This window comes from Phyllostomus hastatus, unplaced genomic scaffold, assembly GCF_019186645.2.
Source record: "Phyllostomus hastatus isolate PE091 unplaced genomic scaffold, TTU_PhHast_1.1 phas_contig_34, whole genome shotgun sequence".
In the NCBI taxonomy this organism is placed as follows: Eukaryota; Metazoa; Chordata; class Mammalia; order Chiroptera; family Phyllostomidae; genus Phyllostomus; species Phyllostomus hastatus.
Genome location: NW_025333857.1, coordinates 58,932,816 through 58,945,689, shown reverse-complemented (window position 1 = coordinate 58,945,689; position 12,874 = coordinate 58,932,816). Strand labels below are relative to the sequence as shown.

Genomic DNA, 12,874 nt, shown 5'->3' with positions numbered 1-12,874 from the left:
GAAAGCCTAAAGACCTTTCTTAGGTATTATGAGAAGATCACTGTGTGTTTGAGATAGCGTCTTTTGAATTCCCACTTCTAAAATGGGTCCTTTAAATATTGCCATTTAAAGGTGATTGATACATTTGACTGGTGTTTTTCTTTTAATATAACGGATGTGGACATGTGGCACATTTCAAGCATTTAATAATAAATAACATGCAAAGGGGAGCTTATGTAAGAAAGGGTGTGTCTTTCCCCGGATTTATAATGTCTGAACATCTTTCAGTAACACTAACTTAATCTTGGAGCTTTTGTGTATAAGATATATAAAACAAATAATGTGCATTATGTGATTTTCTTCTTAGAAAATAAGACCTACTCATCTGTGAGAACAGAAGCTTTATCTGTGATAGAATTACTGCTTAAAAAACTTGAAGGTGAGTTCTTGATTGTTCTGCCTAAAGGACCAGAAAGCCAGGGTGTTTTATGGCATATGTTTTAGCAATGGTTTTTGGTTTTGGTTTTGGTTTTGGTTTTTGTTTTTCAGTAAGCATTTACTCTAAAATACAAACATATACATATATTAAAAATATATATATAAACAAAATACAAACATACACACACATCCAAGTGAGATAGACAAAGCTAAAACCTTTAATTTGTATTGTTTAAGTTTTTTCCCATGTACATTTTACGTATTGTGAAGCTGGAGTCATCTGAGAATCACAGTCTCTGTTTCCAGGGGAGCCCGCTGTGATCCTGGTTCGACACGGCAGGTCCACTGGTAGCGGAGCTCCTGGGCGCAGTCAGTGAACAGTGCGGCAGTGGAAGGGCGCAGCCGGGAGAGCCTTTGAGCCACGATCCGCCCCAGTCACCTGATTTGATAGCAGTTTTCTTAATCTTGTTTTTTCCTGTTTTTCTTTTTTTAAACCTTCATACCAAGAGGATTTCTTCTGAGGGTCCCTAGTAATAGAAAACATTTCCTCTAGTGGTGTTATCTGTTACTGGTTTAAAAAGGAGGCTTCTTTCCTTTTTTCTTTTTCTTCTTCTTTTCTTAACCCCAGGGATTAAGAATGGGAAAGAAGGAGCAGTTTTCTCCAGGTCCTGTTTGTTTGCAATTTCTACCTTTCTAGGTTTGCTTAGCTGTTAAAGCGCCTCTCCTGGGGCTCCATAAAACTGGCTTTTTAGCCTCAGTAACACTGCACATCTTGAAATCCCTTTTCCCCTCACTCCGTAGAACTAGGCACCTAGCTGTCTCACTGTGTGCGAATCTCTTCTGGATGAGCAGAATGAGCCTAAACGGTGAAATGACTTTCTTGAAACCACACCACTGGAAAGTGGCTGAACCTCAGCAACAAGATACAGGACCTTTACTTTCTGAGTTTCTCTGATCCTTCCCTGAAAGAAAGGAGTAATAAAATGCCGTCTGTTGACACTGACTTTGTAATTAGGAAATTTATTCAAGGTTTTTTTTTTTTACTGAACACTTAAAGAGGCTTTTAGTGTTGTTGAAATGGCTTTATCGTCACCGCGTGCTTTGCCTTCCTACTTCCCACTTTGCTGCAGCGTCCCCCTATTCTCTCTGCCCCACCCGTACTGGACGCGGAGAACGGGACTGCCTGACCGGCTGTTGCCAGTAATTAGGGTTCGAGATGACCGCTGGACCTGTGATCATCATACACTGATTGGTTACCAAGGGGTTGCTGTGCATTTATTTTGGGAATACTGTGTATGGAGGAAAAGCAGAAAGACTAATTTTTTTTTTTTTTGCTTGCTTGTTCTATGAGGAATCTTTTTATCTTCTTTCTCTTTTCATTCAGAATCGAAACAGTGGGAAAGTTTGACATCTGAATGCAGAGTGCTCCTGATCGAGTCTTTAGCAACTATGGAGACAGACAGCAGACCTGAGCTACAGGAGAAAGCGTCGTTACTGAAGAAAACACTTGAAAATCTGGAATAAATTAGAAGGGGAAGAAACAAACAAGTGCCATGTTTATTGGGGTTGAAACGGTGGTGTTCTTTGGAAAACCAAGGGGGAAAAGTAAAGATTAATCTGTAGCATGCATCATTCCTTGGCTGATATAATAAAAAAAAATGCCTTAAATTTTCGTTCCTTATTAGCTTTATTTTATCTGATGTTTTTAAATTATGTGGGCTGAGTGAGCTTAGTGGAACATGGATGTCTGAGAGGTGGTTGTAAGTAAAACTGATGGAAGTAGGTACTAGACGATTAAAGCTGTTATTAAAGGAATAGACAGAGTCGCAGAGCAATAGGATCCACACTCTTAGAACTGCATCCAAATTAAATGACGGTATTTCAGGAAGGGAGTCTGTGAATCACTTCGTTTAACCCCCTTGTACGTTAACCCCCTTCTACACCTGAGGAAGCACGCTATATGATGACGTAGCTTCTTTTTCTGAGGCCCGTGCGAAGGCCAGGGTCCAGGTGTTGGGTGACTGGCCCAGGAAATTTCCCTTTACCCCCTGCTGCCGACGAGCTCTCGCCAGGCCCACCCGAGAAACTCCCACAGTGGGTGCGCACAGCAGGCCTTGAACCGGAACTGGACTGGCATCATCACTGGATTCTTGAAATTCAGAAGCTGAACGTTGTTTTGTCATTTGTGTAGGTGATTGGTTTTTAGGAAGTAACTGTTTAGCATCTTTCTTTACAAGTCGTGGGGAGAATTCAGTCTCTGTGGGCTCATTCTGATCGCCCTTTCACGGGCAGACACAGGTAGGTCAGGGCCGGAGTGCCCCTTCTGTCCGTCTGCGGTTGCTTAGTTTGCAAAACCCCAACCGACAATGAAATCGTGTTTTGATTTAGACCGCTCATTCATATTCTCAAAACCAGAGAGACAACTTACAATTTTATACCCACTTTTATATTAATAGTATGGTTTTAGGATAGAAAGGAAAGCATTTTAGTGCACCACCTGGGAAAAACATGATACCACTCAAGTAAATAATTACAGGTAGGGTTTCTTCCTTTCCTTAAACTGTTTATACCCCTGCCTAAGAATACAGGGTAAGGAGAAAAACAAGTTTGACTAAGTCAGTGTTTAAGGTAAATGAGAACATTGTAGCTTACCTTGGATTCCAGGCACAAAATTGGTTTACACTCACTACTGACCCCTCTCCGACATCACCACCAGGTGGAAAACTTCATGGCCAGTATTTTTGGGGGTCTCTGTGGAGCAATGTATTTCAAACTTCCTTGACTGTGACTCATAGTAAAAATAATTGTTCACACTTGACCCAGAACAGTGAGTGTGTGTGAGAGAGACAATGAAAATGAATATACAATCATTAACTGAAATAAACGTTTTCTGAAATAGTTCAGACTCCTCCTGTGTGCGGTATGCTCGGACCCTCCCACACCCCTGCTATTTCCACTGCTCACTGGATTCCTCTCCCAGCTCACTCGGGGGTTGCTGTTCTCGGTTTGAAAACACCGCCGTGGTCGTGCCTGGTCTCGGCTGGCTGTGCCGCATCTGGGGTCGCTTCTCACTGGGGAAAGGGTTCAAAAATGAATCCTTTAAGTGTTTATTACTGAAACATCCTCTTAGCTCATGCTAAATAGTCATTGTTTTCGCAGTATCATGAGTGGTAAGGAACCTGTCATGGACTTCTGCTTGAGAACGGCTTCTGCTGGAGGAAAAAAACCCACTTTGGGTGTTCAGCGGAAAGCTTACAGCCTCACAGAGTGTTCCCGGTCAGTGCTCCCCGTCCCACGAAGCGTCCTCGGACTCTCGTTTTCGGTGCCTGGGGCGCTCTTCCCAGGCCAGAGCCCAGGGCAGGCCAGGTATTGCCAGAAACTACGTGTAAGGGCAAGAGTTGTGCTCTTGGCCCATGTGAAATGCTCAGGCCTCAGCAAATTTTATGCTTTTTAAACTTTGTTATTTAACATTGGAAATTTCCCATGGTGCTGAGAGGTGCTAAGATACTTGAACCTTAGTGCTTAGTGCTAGTGAATTAATTTCTTGGAGCTGTCTAAGCACATTTCTAGTTTATACACTTAATGCCTTCATCTCGACCAGCCTAGTCATTTGCACAACGAGTAATGCTGCACCCTGGTCTCCCGGTGCGGCCTGTCTGTGTGCGTGTGTGCACATTTATTCAAAAGGGTTAAAGCAGAGTTGTGATTGTGGGGAGTCGATACTGGTGAGCAAGTGGAAGAAGATGGTGAATGTTTCTGTCTTCTGCCTTCGTTGTCCAACGCTATCTGACACAGATCCTTATGATTCCCCCCTCTAGGAACATTCAGTGCTACTTGTAAAAGCAGCTGGTTGAGAGTTTAATTGCTAAATTCCTTATTCCTGGAGTCTGTACACTAGAGATGGCTTCATAAATTTATTGATACGTGGAAAGGAGGTACCTGAGGTTTAACAGTTGGTCAAAGCAAAGCAGTGTAAAGTCTTTTTGGTGATCAAAAGCAGTTTCTTTAATGTTTGCGTCCAATTGATCATTGCCAGCATGCCTGCCTGTGATACACATGCACCGATACACATTTATTTAAAAGGGTTAAGTAACCCTTTTAAAGGGTGCACAGTGAAACCTGACTGACACCAAGTCCCCACTGCTTCCCCTTCTGTCTTTCACTTGTGTGTTTACTGAGAAGAAAAAGAAACCAGATGTGACTGTTGGTCTGTGCTCTAGCGGCAAGTGCACTGTGTGAACTCTGCCCACTGGGGTGTTTCTGCTGGCCGCTGCCGCGATGCAGTCACGCAGCCCCTTAAGTCCAGGGAGTTCTCTGACACTCGTTGTAATGTACAAACTGTTGTTAATGGATGTATATGTAACAGAGTTTTGTATTTTATATGCAAAGCCTTCATAGAATCCTCTGCAATATGTACTCAGCTAGTGAAGCATGTGACAGTCTTACTTGAAAGGCAAATCTAAGAAGACATGAAGTCGTAAATAAAGGTTGCATGACCAGTTCTTCTGAAGTAGTGCATTAATTCGTACTGATTTTCCAGAAAAACAGTTTTGCTTCTGAGGCACTGACTGGTACTTACACTTTAAAAAACGGAAAAAGGCCCAGTAGCTTGCCACAGGCCCAGCCATCTCTGCTTGCTCACCGCGGATTCCAGGGTGCGTTTGGGGCCTCTCTGAGTCCTCTGGGGAGGAGCCTCCGTGGGCTCTCTGCCTTCATCCCATCGTGAAATGTGTACGACCTGAGGGCTTGTAGGTGTTCTTGTTATGTGGAACTCCTAATACTAGACTCTAGATTCCCTGATAAAATAACTTTCTCTCTGAAGCAAATGCTAGGGCATATTTAATCACAGAATGTATCCAGCCTTTTAATTAATGTTACTGAGCCTTTTAATTCTAAAAAAAAAAAAAAATCAGCCTATTCATTCTGACCCCAGGTCACGCTAACTCCTGCCTAAAGGAAAAAAAAAATCTGTAATCCAAAAATCCTTGTCAAGCTCATACTACACATCTTCAACTAACATCACTCTTAAACAGTCTGGATTCCTGAACCAGACATCCGTGGGATATAAGAAAACAGCTCTTGTTTTAAGGCACTAAGTTCTGGTTCCTTTGTTATGCAGCACTAGGAAGCTGATGTTCCTCACAGGAGGAGAATTTTCATGCCGTGCTGGAAGATCGTGCAGCACTGTCTACTGAAGGTGACAGAGGTTCTATCACCGTTTTTACTCCTGAGTATACACTCCAGGGTAATGTGCACTTATGTGTACCAAAAGAAATACATGTGCAGGTCTATAACATTAGTTGAAACAGCCCAAAAATGGAGACAATTCAGATGTCTCAATGGAACAGTGGGGAAAGTGTTTACCATAATGGAGACCATCATACAGCAATAAAAAATGGACAAACCGCAGTCACACACATCAGCATGGATCTCGTGAGCGCCCTGTGGAGGGAAGGAACCCAAACACTGCAGTGCACGTTTTATGGTGGCACGAAGTCAGCTGATGTTCTATGTGCACTTGACAAAGCATGCTCTTGTGTGCGGCTGGCCGGGCTGTTCTATGGATGGTGTTAAGTCTAGTTGATTTATGGTGGTGTTTCAGCCTTCTCTATATATCCTTGTGGGTAACACTGTAGTCCTACCAATAATTGAGAGCATGAACGTCTTCAGCTATTATTGTTGAATTGTCTATCTCTCCCTCTAATTCTGTCAGTTTCTGTTTCCAGTATTTCGGGGGTGTGTGTTTTAGGTCATATATTCATAGTTGTTATGTCTTCTTGATGGAGTGACCCTTTTATCATTAAGTATGGGCCATGCTTTCCTGTTTCTTTGCATGTCTCATAATTTTTTGTTGAAAAGTGGACATTTCGTATTTGGCAACTCTGGAAATCATACTCCCCCTTCATTTCAGAGTTTGTTGTTGCTCTTTTCTTTTTCAGCGACTTCCTGCACTAATTCTGTAAACTCTCAGTTTTTTATTGTACGTGACCACTGAAGTCTCTGCTCAGTTAGCCACGTGGTCAGCTCGTGATTTCACAGATTGCCTTCAATGCCTCGTACCCACAAGTTTTCCATTCTGGTAGCTACTTCTGTAACCTCGATTACCCAAAGCTCCATTATGTTGTGTTTATATGATTTTAAATGAATTTTGGGGAGTAATAGTGGTGTAGAGAACAGCTAAGACCAGCCAACAATCTAAAATTCAATGAGATGTTACTATTTTGTGGCTCCTTAGCCTTTCCTGCTACTAGGTATTTCTCATTGACTAGTTTCTTCTAGTATTCTTCCACATTCTTCTAGTCCTTAAAATTTGTGGGCTTTTTGCCTCTCTTCCTAACACCTGCTTCAGTCTTCTCTCAGTGTTTCAAACCCTTATATATTTAAAAAATTTTATTTATTTATTTTTAGAGAGGGGAAGGGAGAGAGAAAGAGAGGGAGAGAAACAGCATTGTGCAAGAGATACATCGCTTGGTTGCCTCTCACATGCCCCCAACTGGGGACCTGGCCTGTAACCCAGGCATGTGCCCTGACTGGGAATTGAACCAGCAACCGTTTGCTTTGCAGTCCAGCACTCAATCCACTGATCCACATGGGCTGGTTATTTTGTGCAATATTCCTCAACGTAATTTTGCCTGGTTTTCCCTGATGATCAGATTCAGGTTGTATTTTTGATAGAACACCACAGAAGTGATATCACGTCTTCAGTGCTTTATATCGGAAGGCATGTGGAGTCAGTTTATGCCGTTCTTGGTGATGTTGCTGTGGTTGTCCTCCAGGTCTTCCTGCTCATTGTCTGGTTTTGGAAATTGGTAAGTCGTTTGTGGTGAGATACTTTGAGAGAATGTAAATATCCTGTTTCTCATCCAGCTTTTTTACCTGTGACAACTGTAATGCTTTTATTACTTACTATAACACTTTCCCTATGATAATCTATTACTACAACAACCTTTAACCTTGGTTAATTTTTAACTACATCATTCTTCTATATTTACTTTTTGGCACCTTACTATAAGGAAGAACCAACTTTCCTTCCTCCCGTTCTCCCTTCCTCCCAAGAACTCATGCATTCTTATTTTATTCTATGGATTGTAATCCATTTTTACCATTATTTATTTTGATGGTCAAAATAGTCCCAGATTTGGCCAATGGGAGCTTCACCAAGGGGGCATCTGTGGTCGTTTGAAATCTCCCTGTCGTTCTTTGCCTGTTTCCTTGCATTCCAGTGTGGTACGGCACTCCGAGTTGATCTCGTCCTTTTCCGCCTCCAGCTTTTTGGTGTCCGCCATCTCCTGAAGGAGCATCGTTTTCTTGTGGTTGAGAATTGTATTTAGAAATCAGTATCTGGGTGCTAGGTGTGCCCATTGCTCCTGAGTGTTCATTGCTTTAAGGTCCTCTCGACAGATGCATACTGAATGAAATTTCTGATCATTTGTTTGTTTAAAGAGTAAACTTTCATTGGTTGTGGTTTTAAAAATAAATGTTCTCCCCTTAATGTCTGAAAACTAGGGAATAGTTTAATATATATATATATATATATATATATATATATATATATATATATATACACACACACACACACACACACACACACACACACACATATACATATATACATATATATATATCTTAGAATTCTATGGCTATCTTTTCTTCTATATACTGTTCAGTCTTCTACACTGTAATCACTCAAGGAAAAATCTTGATATAGCTAGGGTGGGCAGTGTGGAATAGAAGACTTGGTTTTTATGAGTTTTTTTGAAATTATTTTGGGGTAACTATGGTTCACTCTCTGTCTCAACTTTTAAAAGTTTGCTATAATTGGATCTTTGGGACATTATCCCTGAAGGATCTGAAGTTTCAAACCTCTGTAATATATAGCTGCTGAACTTTTAAATTGTTCAGGGACGATGGGTATTCCCCCAAACGACAGAGGATTTAAATTTATGTGGTATTTCTGTTGCTGTCCTTTGTGTTTTTAGTTGTGGAGGTAACAAGCAATACTTTGGGAAGAAATGAATTGCGCTGCTGATTTTTCTGTAATATGTTTAACATTTTTAACGTGGATGAATTTATTCTTTCTTGCACTTAGCTAACTTGATCAAGTACATCATAAAACAGTGTTTGGAGTTGGTGACAGAGAATTCAGGTGAGAGGACCAGTTTTTCTTGGCTACTATTTGTAAACAATAGAAAATACCAAGTCCCAGGCAACAGGGCTGATTTTTCATTCTTTTTTTTTAAGTGTTTTCTTCGCTAATCATTAGCACAAAAATTTTGATTTTTGTTAAAGTAGTTTCTTACATTATCATCAGATTTTGGTAGAGAATTGGTTAAATATAAAATTTGGCAGAGAAATCCCTAAGAAGTAATTTAACATGAATAAGCACTAACTACTGTGAAGTAGGAAGAATGGAGCTCTTAGGAGGAAAATTGCCTGTCCAAGTACCACGGAGGGAAGCAGTAATGACGGGCGTTCCCTGAAATACTGAATCAGGTGTTCAGTGTTACTGATGATGTTTGGACCTACACTGTCAACTGCTTGGGGACAGATGACTAAAACAAACAAAAAAAATGAAAGGGTTTGCTAGTAGGCTAGATAAGATACAGTGGAGGAGAAGTCAAAGGTGATTATGTAATATAATGAAAACTATTTGAAAACTATTATGTCCCTTTACTTTATAGGGGCATGATATAGGATGCCCCCTGCCACATTAAGATTTCTACCATCACCATCTGCGCTGCCTTGAAAAGATGGAGACACGGGAGACAAATGATAATGTTGGTTGAAACTGAGAAACTGGGAAAGAAGGTCCGTGATGAGAAAGGGAAGACTGAAGTGTTCAGATAAACCATGTAATTGAGGAATTTGTCTACGAAAGAAAGAGCAAACCTAAGATGGCAGTTTGCATATGGAGCATGGCAGTGAAGGGAATTTTAAGAATATTTGAAACTAGAGCAGAAAGAACTAGTGGGGACAGGAGAAAGATTGAAGGCGATAACCAGTAATGTCAGTGCAGAAGCAAGGAAAGTTTTAGTAATTATTTTTTTCTTATAGTGTGAAATATAAAAAAATAAAACCTTAAGTGACTCGTGTATAATTAGATGATCTTTAATTTTCTTTTCCAAGAGGTTTTAAGATAACTTAAACAGAATTTAATTTCTACATTTCCTGGGTCTTCGTGAATTATAATGTATACTAAGAGTTTTGCCTGGGCAGAATTTTTACCCCTATTCACACTCTCATAAAAGCATGGATGTCAATAAAGAATAAAGCTGTACAGTGGATGTATCCGTGTTTAAAGGAGGTGGGTTATTCTGTGTGGCTTGTAAACTGGCTCTTAAACATAATCAAAAGGGGTAGGTACCTCCAATGCTGCAAACAGTGTCGTCATGTTTTTGAGCAAATCTGTAGACCTCTGAGCTGTTAGTTGGAAAGGATAGTTAATTTAGACCCAGAACTTCATAGCTGTTGGCTTAAAATTCATGTATTTGTTTCTTTCAACGTTCCTCCTCTTCTTCCAGTGAAGATCATTACAGGCTCTTGTTGTAGCAGCGTGCTTTCTTTCCCTCACTTACCTGCCTTGCTTTTCTAATGCGTGCTCAGTAATTTATTCAATGTTCACTCATATTCTCGTCATCTGGTACTTCAGAATCTTTACTGAAAACCTACTGTGTGTTCAGCATAGGATTATGAGCTGAGATTAAATGTTGAATGTTTATCTTGTTTTCAATATCGTTCTTTTCTAAATTTTGTCATGGAAGAATCAATTTTTTTATGTAGGTCATATTGTTCTTCTCTTAGAACAAGAGAGACACTATCCTGTAATATTTTGGGGGTAAAATTGTGGTTGTAATAGTGAAAATAAGTTTGCAGGTGTTTTCCTAACTAAAGGAGCATTACACTTTACCCACCTCTTTGATGTTCTCACATGTGATGAAGAGAATGAGCCTAGCGTGATTACTGGTGAAAGAAAGAAAATGCAAGGAGAAAACCTCACCATCTGGAGCTTTTTTTCCTTGAAGGGTTTTTCTAGATACCCAAAGTTAGAGGTGGTCCTCTTCAACTTCAGCCTTGTAATGTATCTGATCACCCTCTTGGGCAACAGCACTCTCATTTTAATCACTATTCTAGATTCACGCCTTCAAACCCCCATGTACTTTTTCCTCAGAAATCTCTCTTTCATGGATATCTGTTACACGTCTGCCTTTATTCCCACTTTGCTGGTGAACTTGCTCTCATCCCAGAAAACCATCATTTTTTCCGGGTGTGCTGTGCAGATGTACCTGTCCCTTGCCATGGGCTCCACGGAGTGTGTGCTCCTGGCTGTGATGGCGTATGACCGTTACGTGGCCATTTGCAACCCGCTGAGATACCCCGTCATCATGAACAGGCAGGTCTGTGTGCAGATGGCCACCGTCTCCTGGGTGACAGGCTGTCTGACCGCCCTGCTGGAAACCAGCCTTGCTCTGCGGCTCCCCCTCTGTGGGAATCTCATCGACCACTTCGCGTGTGAAATCCTGGCAGTGCTGAAGTTAGCCTGCGCAAGTTCACTGCTCATGGACGTGACCCTGCTGGTCGTCAGTGTGCTCCTCCTGCCCATTCCGATGCTCTTTATTTGCATCTCTTACGTCTTCATCCTGTCCACTATCCTGAGAATCAGCTCGGCAGAGGGAAGAAGCAAAGCTTTTTCTACCTGTGGTGCCCACTTGACTGTGGTGGTCTTGTATTTCGGGGCTGCCCTCTCCATGTACCTGAAGCCGCCTTTGTCGACCTCCCAGGAAATAGATAAAGTCATCTCTTTGCTTTATGGTGTGCTTACCCCTATGTTGAACCCCATAATTTACAGTTTAAGAAACATGGAAGTCAAAGATGCTATTAGAAAACTGCTGGGCAAAGTCTCATTGCATCAAACACGTGAAAGTCTCTGACCGGGTGCCTGGGGTGTACAAGGGTGCGCCCCTGGCAGAACCCACCAGGGAAATTCAAGACGATGTACTCACCCTTAACTCAGTGGCTGGAACCTTTGCTCTGTAATTTCACAGTTGCGAGATAGGAGGGGGATCCACACAACTCAGAATTAGTCTATAAAACATTCTGCATTGTTCTTACATGTTTAAACTTCAGTCACCTTCAAAGTACTCTCCACTTGATGCAATACACCTATTGAGACCTTTTTTCCGCTGCTCAAAACGGTGTTTGAACTTGGTGATTTTGCTGCCTTTTAGTGCTTTTGCCATTTATTTGTTTCGCCTCTTCCACATTGGCAAAATGTTTCCCTTTGAGGGCTTTTTTTCATCCAGGAAACCACAAAAAAATGTTGTTTGGGGAAAGAGCAGATGAATAGGGAGGGTGGGACATGGGGGTCCTGCTGTTTTTGGTTAAAAACTATGGAACACTCAGGGTGGTATGTGTGGGCAGGTGTACTCACAGATCACCCATCATGAAATGGGCAAATAAATGCATTGAAAGAGTCTTCAAAAAAAAATTCACTGAAGCTGAACACAGCCTCTCACAACAACGCCGGCCAGTACACTGATGCAGATGGGTTCCTAGAACACTCACATAGTAGGGGAAGCCTTCACTGTAAGTGGCCTGCCCTTCAGCAGGTAATTCCAGATATTTGCTACCCGCCCCCCACCCCCCGTGTGTACACAGAGTAACTGCCTATGGGCAATAGTAGATTCCAGTTTGCACTTAGTATTATTTTCTGTATTTGTGTTTCATCGTTGTGGGAAGTTCTGGGCTATAGAGTCATCACACATTCGTTCCAGAAGGAAAGTTGGGTAAGTTTCGAGTCAGTGAATGTTAGCGCCAGAAGAAACTTGGACATCTTCTCTGCCTTAAATCCAGAAACAAAGAACAGATTATGCCGGCGAGAAGACAGAACCAAGGAGAAATGAGAAGACTTGCTCACTCACTGTCACGTCGCTGCCAAACCGGAACCGCAGCCCTGGCCTTCCGCCGTCCGCTCCAGGGCTCACCCCGCCGCGCCGCGGGGAACCCCCAGCTGCCCTTCCTTTCTCTAAACTCCTGATCAGAACTCCCCGACTTCCTGAGGAAGGCATGCAATGCCCGCTTGATTTGCTCACCTGAACCTTGCCTGTCTATGCACATTAGATATTTGAGCAAATCGTGTCTGTTTCTATGCCGGTGTACCACCCATACGCTAATGAAGGTTTCTTCGTGTGTGTGTGTGTGTGTGTGTGTGTGTTTGTTTCATTGAATGACTGACTTCACAAGGGCCAGGATTCCTATAATTTTGTACCTTTTATGTTTATAACAGCATTTCAATAAAGTCATCAATGCATCATCTTTAAACTGATTATTACGTAATTAGGATGTAAGTGCCACTTGTGAAAATGAAGAAGAAACAACATAAGCCATGAGGTATATTGCTTTATAAATAGCTGACAATTACAGAGACAATTCACATTTGTGGTTTTTAATATTTTACTTG

General features: G+C 41.7%; 2 protein-coding genes across 5 annotated transcripts in view; both read left to right on the top strand.

The window, feature by feature from the left end:
• The window catches only part of ECPAS (Ecm29 proteasome adaptor and scaffold), a 99,243-nt gene extending 97,158 nt beyond the window's left edge, over nt 1-2,085 (top strand). For all 4 annotated transcript variants that reach the window (XM_045840231.1, XM_045840230.1, XM_045840232.1 and 1 more), the window contains 2 exons: nt 347-418; nt 1,802-2,085. In XM_045840231.1, coding sequence (XP_045696187.1) covers nt 347-418; nt 1,802-1,941 — 212 coding nt within the window. In that variant the 3' untranslated portion in view covers nt 1,942-2,085. The remainder of the gene's footprint in view (nt 1-346; nt 419-1,801) is intronic.
• Nucleotides 2,086-6,025: 3,940 nt separating this feature from the next.
• Nucleotides 6,026-11,345, top strand: LOC123820153 (olfactory receptor 2K2). The gene is made up of 2 exons (XM_045840860.1): nt 6,026-6,052; nt 10,359-11,345. Exon 2 carries the CDS (start codon nt 10,395-10,397, stop codon nt 11,343-11,345), a length of 951 nt encoding a protein of 316 aa, XP_045696816.1. The 5' UTR covers nt 6,026-6,052; nt 10,359-10,394.
• Nucleotides 11,346-12,874: the final 1,529 nt, after the last annotated feature.